This window comes from Fusarium venenatum (genome assembly GCF_020744135.1).
Source record: "Fusarium venenatum strain MPI-CAGE-CH-0201 chromosome Unknown EDB82scaffold_3, whole genome shotgun sequence".
NCBI lineage: Eukaryota > Fungi > Ascomycota > Sordariomycetes > Hypocreales > Nectriaceae > Fusarium > Fusarium venenatum.
Genome location: NW_027072131.1, coordinates 4,000,291 through 4,013,109, shown reverse-complemented (window position 1 = coordinate 4,013,109; position 12,819 = coordinate 4,000,291). Strand labels below are relative to the sequence as shown.

General features: G+C 49.8%; 2 protein-coding genes across 2 annotated transcripts; one reads left to right on the top strand and one right to left on the bottom strand.

The window, feature by feature from the left end:
- Positions 1–20: 20 nt before the first annotated feature.
- EDB82DRAFT_464381 (muts domain V-domain-containing protein) lies at positions 21–4,377 on the top strand. The gene is made up of 5 exons (XM_025727630.2): positions 21–631; positions 681–734; positions 786–948; positions 1,002–3,403; positions 3,457–4,377. The coding sequence occupies exons 1-5, from the start codon at positions 290–292 to the stop codon at positions 4,129–4,131; spliced, it is 3,636 nt and encodes a 1,211-aa protein (XP_025582078.2). The 5' UTR covers positions 21–289; the 3' UTR covers positions 4,132–4,377.
- Positions 4,378–4,551: 174 nt separating this feature from the next.
- On the bottom strand, positions 4,552–12,713 carry EDB82DRAFT_433470 (uncharacterized protein; the record flags this gene model as incomplete). Its single annotated transcript, XM_065607727.1, has 10 exons — positions 4,552–4,790; positions 4,847–5,390; positions 5,440–9,854; positions 9,903–10,398; positions 11,476–11,866; positions 11,914–12,145; positions 12,195–12,246; positions 12,350–12,502; positions 12,571–12,593; positions 12,647–12,713. The coding sequence occupies 10 exons, from the start codon at positions 12,711–12,713 to the stop codon at positions 4,552–4,554; spliced, it is 6,612 nt and encodes a 2,203-aa protein (XP_065464001.1).
- Between the last annotated feature and the right edge of the window lie 106 nt (positions 12,714–12,819).

The window sequence follows — 12,819 nt, the reverse complement described above, 5'->3', positions numbered from 1 at the left end:
TGCCGCGACAGGACGCGACAGCCAAATGTTAATTTAGTGAAGCGACAATGGGTCTTCCATCTTCAACCTTCCTCATTTCACCCTGACTTACCTATCATTCTATTACATCTTGACTTTTATTCCATTGTCGATTGTTTTTAATTGTTTCCCAATAAAGTCGGCAAGCTTCGTAAAATACAGTTCTTGATCGCTTTTGGGTGATTCACCGTTGTCGAGTCCGTTGCCTCAGCGTCCAGCACCCTCAAACCGACGCATTGTGCTGGAGCGATACACCATCTTCGAACCCATCATGACGAGCCAACGATCAAATGTGGCCCGAACGCCTGCAAAATCGGCAAAGGCCGCCGCGCCTACTTCCTCAGCCAAGCAGCGCACAATCGTTTCCTTCTTCTCGAAAGCTCCGCCTTCATCCCCCGCTGCCGCATCTTCCCCTTTGGCAAAGCCTTCTCCCACCCCCAAGGAATCCTCATGCTTGAAAGAAACTACAAAAGCCAACAACCTTCCCAAAACTACACCTTTATCCAAGTCCAAGCCGACCCCAACCAAATCTGCTAAGCAAACTACACCCGTCCCCGACAGTGACGCTGTCGATCCCTCAAGCTCTCAAGAGAATCTTGATACAGCTGTCAAGGTAAAATACCTACCTCTCTCTATAGAGTCATGGACTAAATAATTACTAGAAGACCGCCTCTAAAATGGATCTTGACGCTCTACCCAGCAGTCCAACTCGAAAGGTGAGACATCCGCAGCCTCATCTCCTTGAGCCAGTCACTAATACTCCAAAGGTGAAAAAGGCTGTTAATTATGCCGAGTCCTCCGACGAAGATGAGCCTTTCCAATTCGGTGGCGCTTCAAGCTCACGTCGACGAGCAAGAGTTCGACAAGTTGTCAAGGACGAAGATGACTACGACGAAGAAGAGGACGAAGTTGTTCAGGATGAAGATAGTGGTAAAAAATGCCCTGTCCGGTGCTCGTATTGCAAACAATTCTAACTTCTGCAGACACTATTGATGACTTCATCGCATCAGAATCAGATGAAGATACCTCTCGTCCCAAGAAAAGAAAGCGGCCCTCGAAATCGTCAGCCCCACGCAAACGATCCAACAAATCGTCACCTATCCCTATGCCCGAGCTCAATATCAAGGACAGCATTCCCGAGGAGGATGAGCTGATGGATGATGCTGAGCCTTCAACCGCTTCTCAATGGAACTACAATCCCAACTCGGGCGATAAGCAAGCAGTTGTCAAGCCTGCTGAAAGGATTGCGAGCAAGGATCCAAAGTTCAAAGAAAAGGCACATACAAAAGATCCCGATCAAAGATATCCTTGGCTTGCCAACATTATGGACAAGGAGAAGAGGAAGCCCGACGATTCAGAGTATGACAAGCGAACCATCTACATCCCTCCCGCGGCTTGGAACAAGTTCTCTCCATTTGAAACCCAGTACTGGAAGATCAAACAGAATCTGTGGGACACTATTGTCTTTTTCAAGAAGGGCAAATTCTACGAGCTTTATGAGAATGACGCCACCGTGGGACACCAGGAGTTCGACTTCAAGATGACTGATCGAGTCAACATGCGTATGGTAGGAGTGCCTGAGAGCTCGCTTGATTACTGGGTGAACCAGTTTATCGCGAAGCAGTACAAGGTCGCTCGTGTTGATCAAATGGAGACCAACTTGGGCAAAGAGATGCGTGAGCGACAAGACAAGAGCAAGAAGGCCGACAAGGTCATCACTCGTGAGCTTGCATGCATCCTCACAGCCGGTACTCTCGTTGATGGTGGTATGCTGCAAGACGACATGGCCTCTTACTGTGTAGCCATCAAGGAATCTGTTGTGGATGATCTCCCTGCCTTCGGCATTGCCTTTGCAGACACCGCCACTGGTCGTTTTTACCTTGCCAGTTTCGTGGATGATGTCGACTTGACCAAGTTCGAAACGCTGATTGCTCAGACTGGTCCCAGAGAACTCCTCCTCGAAAAGTCACACCTGTCCACCAAGGCACTGCGCATCCTCAAGAACAACACTAGCCCCACGACCATTTGGACGCATCTCAAGCCAGGGACCGAGTTTTGGGATGCGGATACAACCCGCCGCGAACTTGCCTGCGCAAAGTACTTCAAGACTGATGATGCTGACGAGGAAGTCTGGCCCGAGGCTCTCCAAGCACTGCGGGATGACGATGTAATCATGTCAGCGACGGGAGCATTGATCTCATATCTTCGTTTCCTCAAAGTTGAAGGACCTCTGCTTTCGCAAGGCAACTTTGAACTCTACAACCCCATTCAGAAGAACGGGACTCTTATCCTAGATGGACAGACCCTCATCAACCTTGAGGTCTTTTCCAACTCCGTTAATGGCGGTTCCGAAGGTACTCTGTTCAGTCTTCTTAACAAGTGTGTTACACCCTTCGGAAAGCGTCTTTTCCGATCGTGGGTGGCCCACCCACTCTGCAACATTGATCGCATCAACGAACGTCTTGACGCTGTTGAGATGCTCAACGCCGATCAGACAGTCCGTGAACAATTCGCTTCGCAACTTGTCAAGATGCCCGATTTGGAGCGACTCATCTCGCGTATTCACGCTGGCGCCTGCAAACCTGAGGACTTTGTCAAAGTTCTGGAAGGCTTCGAGCAGATTGAGTACACCATGGGCCTTTTGGGAGCTTACAAGGGTGGTAATGGCCTTGTTGACCGTCTTATCTCGTCAATGCCAGACCTTGACGAGCCTCTGAGCTACTGGAGGACAGCCTTTGACCGAAACAAGGCTCGCGAGGAGAAGATTCTCATTCCCGAACGAGGTATTGAAGAGGATTTCGACCAGAGTTCGGATCGCATTGAGGAGATCAAGCAACAACTCGAGGACCTGCTAGCAGAGAAAAAGAAGGAGTTCAAGTGCAAGCTTCTCAAGTTCACAGATGTGGGCAAAGAGATCTACCAGCTGGAGGCACCCAAGAGTGTCAAGGTCCCCTCTAGTTTCCGTCAGATGTCCGCTACGAAGGATGTCAAGCGTTATTACTTTCCCGAGCTGTCTCAACTTGTGCGAGAACTCCAGGAGGCGGAGGAGACTCATTCTCAACTCGTAAGAGAAGTTGCTTCTCGATTCTTCCAGAAGTTCGATGTTGACTATGAGACCTGGCTGTCTGCCATCAAGATTATTTCACAGCTGGATTGTTTGGTAAGCTTGGCCAAGGCGTCGGCTTCCTTAGGCCAGCCCAGCTGCCGCCCTCAGTTTGTGGACGAAGAGCGCAGCACTGTCGACTTCCAAGAACTTCGACACCCTTGCATGATGAACACTGTTGATGATTTCATCCCCAATGACATCAAGCTTGGTGGTGAGCAGGCTAAGATCAATTTGTTGACAGGAGCCAACGCTGCTGGCAAGTCTACAGTTCTTCGCATGGTCGGTACCCTTCATATTCCTTTACACTGTACCAAGCTAACAATTCCCCACAGTCTTGCGTCGCTGTCATCATGGCTCAAATCGGCTGCTATGTCCCTGCCACTTTCGCTCGTTTGACCCCCGTTGATCGAATCATGTCTCGTCTTGGAGCCAATGACAACATTTTTGCTGCTCAGTCTACCTTCTTTGTTGAATTGTCTGAGACTAAGAAAATTCTGTCTGAGGCTACTCCTAGGTCGCTGGTCATTTTGGATGAACTTGGTCGTGGCACCAGCTCCTATGATGGTGTTGCTGTCGCCCAAGCTGTTCTTCATCACGTCGCTACTCATATCGGCTGTGTTGGATACTTCGCCACCCACTACCACTCACTTGCGACAGAGTTTGAGAACCACCCCGAGATTCGAGCGCGCAGGATGCAGATACACGTTGATGAAGACGAGCGACGTGTCACCTTCCTGTACAAGCTTGAGGATGGTGTTGCCGAGGGCAGCTTCGGTATGCATTGCGCTGCTATGTGTGGCATCTCATCGCGCGTAATTGATCGTGCAGAGGTAGCTGCCAAGGAGTGGGAGCACACCAGTCGACTCAAAGACAGTTTGGAGAAGGCCAAGACGGGTTGTTATATCCCGTTGGGTATCCTCAGTGACCTAGGCGCACTACTTGGTGACAAGGGAGGGATGGGTGACGATGGAGTCGACGTTCTCCTGAATGCTATAGAAGCATTGTAATAAGATATAAAGATCAATTGGGGGAAAGGGAACAAGAAACTGGACCGGGCAAGTTTAAAACGGTATATGGGATATTTTGCAAGGCGTGTTGGCGTCGTTTTAACATGTAATCAGAATGGGACAACCTCTGCTAGAGTTGTCAAAGGGATAAATAGGCGTTGCAATGGAGTGTATCCGTCATTCAAAGACAAAGAAGTCCTTCGAACATTTTGATGTCAGGGCAATCAGATGCGATTCAGATACAATAAGATCTATTCTACGGTAAATAACAAGACCATTAACTCTCGTTCCCTCCAATCTAAACGCGACAGAACCCCACAACATACAATTGAGTACAAGTAGAAATAGTCAGATAAAAAGACAAATCCGGCCCAAAGATAATACCCAAACCCATACATAGTCTATCGAATGAACTCAAGATCAATCATCTCCAGCATTGGAAGGAGGCCGAGTGGAAGGCCCGGATGGGGTTTGCGACGGAGTAGTTTTTGTACTCGACACCTTCGACGACACCTTCGATGTTGCCTTTGATGGTGCCTTTGACGGTGCCTTAGACGACGCCTTAGATGTTGCTTTCGAAGGTGTCTTTGAAGCCCCTGCTGCTTTCTTACCGCCGCGGGGCTTCTGAGTTCCCTTTGCTTTCGGCGTCTTGGTTGCTGCTGTACACTTCAGTCAGTCATCTCTTCTATTCACCAGAGTGAGGTACGAGACTTACCAGTCTTACTGCTCTTGGCTTTCTTCGGAGCCGGCTCATCAGGTGGCTCATCCCCATCGTTAGCAGACCTCTTCAAGGGGTTCATCTCATTCTGGAACTCTGGAATGTCATTGACATCCGGCTTCAGATCATCATCAGAGTCGGTTTCACTCTGGTACTGATATGTTTGATCGACGGTTCGGTTGCCGATGTACATGGCTCTTCGTTGGCGACCTTCCGGGGTGTCATCCCAAGGGAGACCAGGCGCTGTCCATTCGCCTGGGAAAGGTGGCAGGCCCTCGTACGGAGGCCAGGGGACGTCGTACCAAGCATCATTTTCTGGGTTGTTGGGGTCAGAACGCCAGACAGAAGCATGGTGGTCCCTGGATTGTGTGGGATACATGGTGCGCATGTAGGATGGGTAGCGGGTAAGGAATGTTTCCTTGATGGAACTAAGTGTTCCAGGGAGTTTGGAAACATGAATCCAACCACTGCGGTTCGGGAGACTCTCTGCTGAGCCCACACCGTTACGAATGCGGCAGCATCTGGTTTTATCTGTGTGAGCCTGCGAGATGTTAGTGAGTGTTTGTAGTACGAAGCTGTAAGATACTGACCTGGAGCTCACCCGTGCGACCGATAGGCGACCGATTTGGACTCTTTGGCCGCCTCAGAGGCGCCTTTCGGAGACACTTTGAACAGTACATCTTATCGTCGGGATCAAATTTGGGGTCCTCAGGACCAAGCACCTTCACCCAGTCAGGGGACTCCGCTCGACGACGGAAGCGTCGCCCGCGTTTTCCCTTCCCCTCTTCATAATCATCGTCCTCGTCACCTTCGTCCTCATAATCCCCATCGTTGTCCCCTTTAGGTCCACGTCGGGCCTTTTTAGTAGATCGGCCTCGGCCTACAGTGTTGGAGCTCTTAGATCCACTACCACCGGCTTCGCCATCCTCATCAGCATACTCATCGTCGTCATCGTCCCCGCCCTCGTTCTTGTCATCGTCCTTGCCGTCGTCATCATCAACATCCGGGTCAGTAGTCTTAGCCGCTGCTTTAACCTTTGACTTCTTAGGCGTTTTCTCGGATCGTCTGCCACGAGAGACGCTAGAACCACTCAGCTCTTCGGTGCCTGAATCATGATCCGGCGGTGGAGTGTGGGGAGCCCCCTTCGTGTTCTCCCGGGGCTTCTTAGATACCACCACTGCAGGCTCCTTAGGTCCACTAGACTCAGCATCGGTGTCATTGGTATCAGCCGAGGTATCCATCTCCTCTGGGTTCACAGCTGGAGACTTTTTGGGAGTTGTCTTCCGTTTAGGCTTAGAAGAAGCAGGCTTTAGAGTGGGCTTGGGGGTAGGCTTCAGACGACGAAGCCTGATAGGGGCTGTCTTAACACCACCATCTTCACTATCATCGTCTCGCTTGTCGTCGCCATCATCCCCCGATTCATCGTCATTTCCATTGCTCGCTTGGTCTTCCTTGTCAATCTCTTCTTCCGAAGAAGAGAATTGAGAAATCTCCTTAGGATGAGTGATGCGGAAGTGATGGCGATACTGCTTGTCAGTCATGGACCCGACGTAGGCACCACACGTTTCAAAATAGGCGCACTTCTTGACAATTTGTGTGGCATCAGCTGGTTGTTCCCGATTGACCTGAGGAGGTGTGGATTGACCAGCGAAGCTCTTCGTAGCACCAGGCGGATGAGCAACAGCATTCTGTTCTGGCATAGGCTCCAGGATATCCCAGAGCTGGTAGACATGGCAGTCCATGTGCTTGATACACTCATCGACAGGGCGTGGAATGAGGGCCCGGACGCCATCCTTGTCCTTCTCACCGTACTCATAGAAGCTTAGCTTGCAGAACGGACACGCATCCATCTTGAAGTCAGTGTGGTAGTTCTTGAACTGCGTCCATACGCCATGGGAGCTGAGATGTTCAAGATGAGGAACACGGCAGTCCGGGATTGGACATTTGTTGGGAGGATCTTGAAAAGCAGTGGTCCCAGGATTGTCAAACCAGTCAAGGAGAGGGTATGTAAGAAGGCGCGGGGGCTTCGTGAGCTTGTACTGTGGCCCCCATGATCTGATCTCTTCCGCGAACGCCTCTTTGATGAGATTGGCGGGAGCTGTTTTGGACACATGGCCTGTAGCAACCGGTTTTTTGGTTGAGGTTGCATTCGCTCTCAGTGGCACCGATATGTTGTTGCCTCTCTGGTTGCAATAACCATTCATCTTACTCACTTCATCTGGGTGCTTTTCTCCCAGGTGCTTGATCTGCTGATCCTTGTCCCACCAGCCAAATAGAGCGTTATCGCAGAAAGGACACTTGCGCTTTGCATGGGCAGTCAGAAAATGTATGGTCAGCTCTTCATCCTCATCGAGTCGCCAAGTGAAGCTGCAACCCTTGTAGGGACACATGTTTGTGCGCTTCAAAAGCATGTTGCGCAAATCCCAAAAGCTACGCTGTAGTTCGGCTTGCTCCGTAGGTGTCAGGACAGTCTTTGAAAACATGGGGACGTTGCCAGAGAGGCGATGGATCTTCTCAGCTGGTGCTGCGGTGAGAGGAAACCCAATTTCAACATCTGCTGGCCAGGCTCGTTGATCTTCAGTGGTGAAGATGCTGGGTTGCGTGGACCACGTGTGCGCTCGATCATCAGGTCCAGCAACGTTGCCGGCATGTAAGGGCGGCTTGGAAGTAGGAACAGATGGTGGGGGAACGGCCTGTTCAGACTTGTTCTCAGGCTCGTTCACAAGCATGTCCAGAGGCATGTCATAGACAAGGTTCTTTTCAAGGAGTCTTGAATCTTGCTCATCCTCGTCCGCATCTTCATCGCTGCCACTGACGTTCTCTTGACGAGGACTTGGGAGTCCGAACTCTTGCATTTTTTCATCCCCATCATCGTCCTTGTTCCCGCCACCGCCGCCGTCTTCTTCATTGGCTTGTTCATCGTCGCTTTCGTCGCCAAACAAGCTCCCGTACATAGAATCGCGTCGACGTGCATTTTCCTCAACCAGACCACGCGCAAAGTCCTCGCGGTCCTCAGGTTCGGTGTGACGAATTGTGAATCCTTTAAATTGAGGCTGGCTAGTTGCCAAGATACCGACGTCGTACACCGGGTCACCGTCAGGAGTAGTTGAACCTTCCATTACCAGGGTGGAAGGCAAACGAAGACTGTCTGGACCGCCAACCGACTTGTTCCTGACCTTCAGTAGTCGAGGTGCTTTGAAGGTTTCTGCCCGATGTCTGGACATGGGAGACCAGATTTTGCCGCGTGTAGAGATAGAAAGGTCGTCCTTCAGGTCGATCGACTTTAGTGGCATTGGATCTACAGGGTATCCAGCAAGCGTGTCGATGGAATGGCCATCCAGATCTTGTAAATGGAGAGCCTCTCGCCTAAAACCACCTCCGGTCATCTCATCTTGCCTGAGGGCTTCCTGGTCGAGTCTCAAACCCCAAAGGTTGTGCCGGTTTATGGAGGTGGACCAGTTCGTATACTTCGATTTCTTCACAATAGAGACCGTTATGATAGGAGATGTGATTGACTTTCTGATGTCGTGCCAATCGTCATCTGTTGCATCAGCTCCAATGAAATAAGACGGCGAGTCCATGTCTTGGACCTGAAGACTCTCGAACGAAGGTGTCTCCGTCAGCAAGAAGCAGCTGTCTTTGGGATCTTCATCTTTGAAGTCCGGAGGTGTCACCAACAGGTACAGTTTCCTGATGGCGTCAAGAAACTGATCCACTGTCGACGTCAAACGAGGCATCTCAACAGAGAAACCCCCCCCGCTGTACCAACCTGGGAAAAGACGACAGTGTCCGGGACGCCAGTTCACATGGACAGTTCTGTAGAAGTTTGGAGATTGTTCCAGTTTGCTGCCAAGGCTCTTTGGGACATCTTGATGAGGGATCCCTGGGATACTCATCTTCCACGATCTCAAATCGTGTTGAGGCTTAAGCTGAAGGCCTTCAATGCGAAGCTCGTCAGTCGCTTTTTCTTTGTGGCCTTCAATCAAGAATACCGAGTCGATTTTTCGAGAGACAGATGCATCAAAGGCCTCAGCGGTCATCTCACAAATTTGTCGGTATGCCTGGTCAAATGGCGCCGCAGAAACATGTAATTGCCGCGAGATAAGGTACGGGTTAGGATCCGGGTAGTAGTTGGGCATGAGGATAGCTTCCAAACCAGCACAAAGCCAACAACATTGAACCATCCAGCTGGCGCCAGGATTGTTCCGTGGGTGTAGCAATTCCCACACCCATTGGGGAAGGCCCATGGCACCGTAGACAATAGGGATAGACCAACCAGTTTTAGGCTTGTTCTTGTCAAAAAGTCGAAACAAGGCATGGTGATACGCCGAGGTCTCAGGTGCTCCGAAAAGAACGTTCAAGGTTTTGGTGAAGTGAGTATTGTACTGATTAGACCCATATTTACCAATCTTAAAGGTTTGTGTCTTGGACTTGGGGAAGGCCATGTAGGCATAGCTAACCACTTCTTTCTCAGGGCCATTCGGAGCATGACCAAGAGAGCGTCCAATTCTGATTGTGTCTGTTAGAAGATTACCAGCGATAGGCTCCCAATGCTGCGGGCCTTTGTTGATTTCGGTGTGTATGTCATCGGCAAAAAGAGCACAGCAATCCTTGTGAGACATGGTGCTGTCGGCGAAGTGCTGTTGAAGAAAGGCTACAGCAGGGCTGTCCTTCTTCAGAGGTAGTTGATCATGAATCACTTGTGGCTTGTATACGTTCAGACTGTACCACAGCAGAGAAAAACCCTTCTCTTCGTGATCCTCAGCCTGCAGCAGCTGGCGTAGAACTTTCGAGAACGACCGCCACTTTTGGGGAACAAAAGGCAAGCGACCGTAGAGGCCGTGTAAGTATGTCCATCCGTCTGAGAATAGCGCAGGTGTCTCGTCTTCTGGGATGTAATCATCGCTCCAGGTCATGGGATCATCGTCATCTCCTCCTCCGCGAAGACCCAATGTTGGTTCCATAGCCCTCGGGAGTGGCAAAGGGTAGTTGATGGCTTCGTTGGCTCCGGATTGTCAGTTATGAACATGAGTGTATCGGTAAGTCAACTTACATTTCAGGCCATCCTTTCCCCAGTTGCGACGTTCATGCGCCGTAAGGAAATGCAATGGCGGCCTGACATTATATCTAGGAACCTCTTTTTCATCGATCGCCATCATCTTGGCAATTTCTTCGAGAGGATTATCGACAGGGGCTGCAGGTAGGCCAAAGTACATGATGGTGAGCCTTGTCGCCAGCGAGTCTTCGACGCCCTTGAAGCGACCAGAAAGTAATGCGTTGTATCTCTTCGTATTGTCGACTTGTATCTCCTTAACGTCGGCACGTTCAGCGGGCGCCAGCATGCGGTACTGGTGATGGGTGAAGAATTTCCTTATAATATCCTCGATGGAGGTTTCTGTCGTCAAGGCCTTGGTAAAATACCTGTGTACCTTTGCCCATCTCTTGCTTTTCGGATCGATCATGAGGTCGATACGCTCTGCAGGCGGATCGGGTTGCTGTAGCCAGCTGTCCGAAACCTTGGCCGCTAAGGACCTTGAGACATCAGTGAGCTTCCCCATCGGGTGGACTGATCAGGTAATGGTTGATAAAAGAAATCACTGGCCGAAAGGAAAGCTCGGCAGAAAATCGCGTGTCTTTAGGTATAATAAAAGATGAAAGAACAGACATAAGAGAACAAAACTCAAGGAAGAGGGTGTACGAATACGCTAAGATCAGTTAAGTGAGGACAGAAAAGAGTGAGAAAGGATACAAATAACGAGAATATAAACGGAAGCGAGGAAAAGTGAATGACGGGATGTGCGGTATGTTAAGTCCCACGCCATGAATGTGTGTCTTTGACCGCACAGGCCCGAGTGAAATGCCATTGTTCTCAAAGCTGGTATCTGACGCATACCGAATGTGATTTCTGGTGGTGTCGAGGACAAAGAGAAGCACTTGGCTCTTTGATAAGCTGTTGGAGTGGTCTGTGTTTCTCTCGTCCTTAGCCGGCATCACCGTTGGTTCTGGTTTAGTTGCCTTCAAAGTCCATACATCTAACAACTGGATGCTGTAGGGTCGCACATTAACACAAGCCTGGCAAGAAACAGAAACTCGTTTGGTAGTGTCGATAATGAATAAGCCATCACGATCTGTAGAAGTGCAATCGAATTACAGGGACGAGTATTATGGTATGCGAGTGTTGTTGAGATTGGTCCTGGCTCAACCCGAAACGAGTTCACAATAGCGTCTGTTGACACAAATTTAGTAACAAGCAAGGTCAAAGCTTCCAGTGCCTTTTGTTCAAGCCACAACCCAACCTCTCGTGCCTCATTCTAATTGAGGGTGGGTATGTTTCTTTGTTTCCTTTCCAGGCGTGGTCACCCGAAAGGAGGGGAAGCTGAGCCAACGTGAACAAAGAAACCAGACCTCAATGAAGCATCAATAACGCGAAGCAATCTGGCGACTCGGCGCCTTTGTTGGGAAAAGTCCCGGAGAATTTCGACATCACAAGAAGGCAATGATCGAGGTCGTGGATGAAGTCGTGCATTATGGTATTGTACGTTCCTTTGTTTCACACTTGACATCGGGTACTTGCTACGTCAAGTTGCTTGACTAATGCGCCCGACTCATTCCATATTCTGTCGCACCAGATCTTCCAGTTTCTCCTGGCAATTGGCAAAGTAATTGATAGCCTGGATGATCTTACCTTCGCTTGTGCCAAACCCGCTTCTGGTGAAAGCCATTCTCCATTTGCTTTCATTTTTGACCAGTGCATTGTAGTCTTTTGTCTCCCAGCTCTTATTGTCGGGGCCTTGCGCAAAGTAATCTCCAAGCTTTCCGTCCCATCCAGACATGCTGGAAGAAGCAAGTCCGTTAAGCAGATTTGGGGAGATTGTAATGTGTTGGATACCTGCAAGCTGCATAACTTCATCGACTGACGTGAGCGACGCAGCTAGGACTTGCGTGCGGAACGAGTGTTTGACGTAGTAGGCCTGCGCTTCACGACAAAAGTCAAAGGCTTTGTGTTTGTCAACGTATCTGGGATTGTTAGGCCAGTGACAGCAACGTGACAAACAGCAACTCACCCTGCTTCGAAATGAACCTTGAGCTCATTGACATAGGGCGCAATATAGGTGCACTGTGCATCGGCGGCCAAAGTCGCTTGTTCCATGCAAAACATTGTGGTTGCAAGTGTAGCAATGCCTTTCTTTTCCAGCGCACGACAAGCTTGAAGGCCTTCCCAAGTGGCAGGGATCTTGATGCACACCCTCTTCGTATCAAACTTGGGTGCCAGTACCTTGAAGATATCGACGATCCCTGAACAATCGTAAGTATCTACGATAGTAAAGGACGGAACACAGCTTACTGTGAGCATCACTTATTGTGCCGTCAATTGAATAAGACAGCTTTGGGTTGGTCTGAATGTGCACGTAGCCCGTCACGTTTGGGACGATTAGCAGTTGCAATTTGACCATCTTCCCTAGTCAGCAGTGTACCTGTTTCGAGTGTCTGGTGCCGTACCAAGATCTGAACAACAAACTCCTCTAATGTCGCGGGTCCTTGAAACTCTTTCAAAGACCCTCGGGCCTTCTCGATGGCGTCTTTGACTAAACTGTCGTGATGCAAAAGAGGCTCCCCTGCAAGCGGCCTGGAGATCTCGGAGAATGCAATTGCCTAAAGACATGTTAAAATTGTATCGAAGAAGCAGATTGAGAACCTACTTGATTGGAAGTACAGTCCACGAAAGGACCCAGTTGATGAGCGACTGCGTCCAGGTCAGCCAGTCAGTGTGTAGGAGATGAGCGCTTGGGTTAGTACCATTAGCATCAAGGGTATCGCAATCGACCTGAGTGGTCTGTCGAAGGGCGTCTAACAGTGTCGTCATTTTGCGGGGTTGAGAGATCAATCAATAATAATAAAGATTCTGAGGAGATAGAATACTGTATCTTGCTATAAATGCGATCCAAGCTGGCAGTCGAAGCATTTGACTG

Bases quoted from the DNA above. Each gene is read 5' to 3' on its own strand.
- EDB82DRAFT_464381 (XM_025727630.2), top strand. From the start codon at position 290: ATGACGAGCCAACGATCAAATGTGGCCCGAACGCCTGCAAAATCGGCA. The intron at 632-680 runs GTAAAATACCTA...AATAATTACTAG, and splicing joins ATCTTGATACAGCTGTCAAG to AAGACCGCCTCTAAAATGGA. The intron at 3,404-3,456 runs GTCGGTACCCTT...AATTCCCCACAG, and splicing joins AGTCTACAGTTCTTCGCATG to TCTTGCGTCGCTGTCATCAT.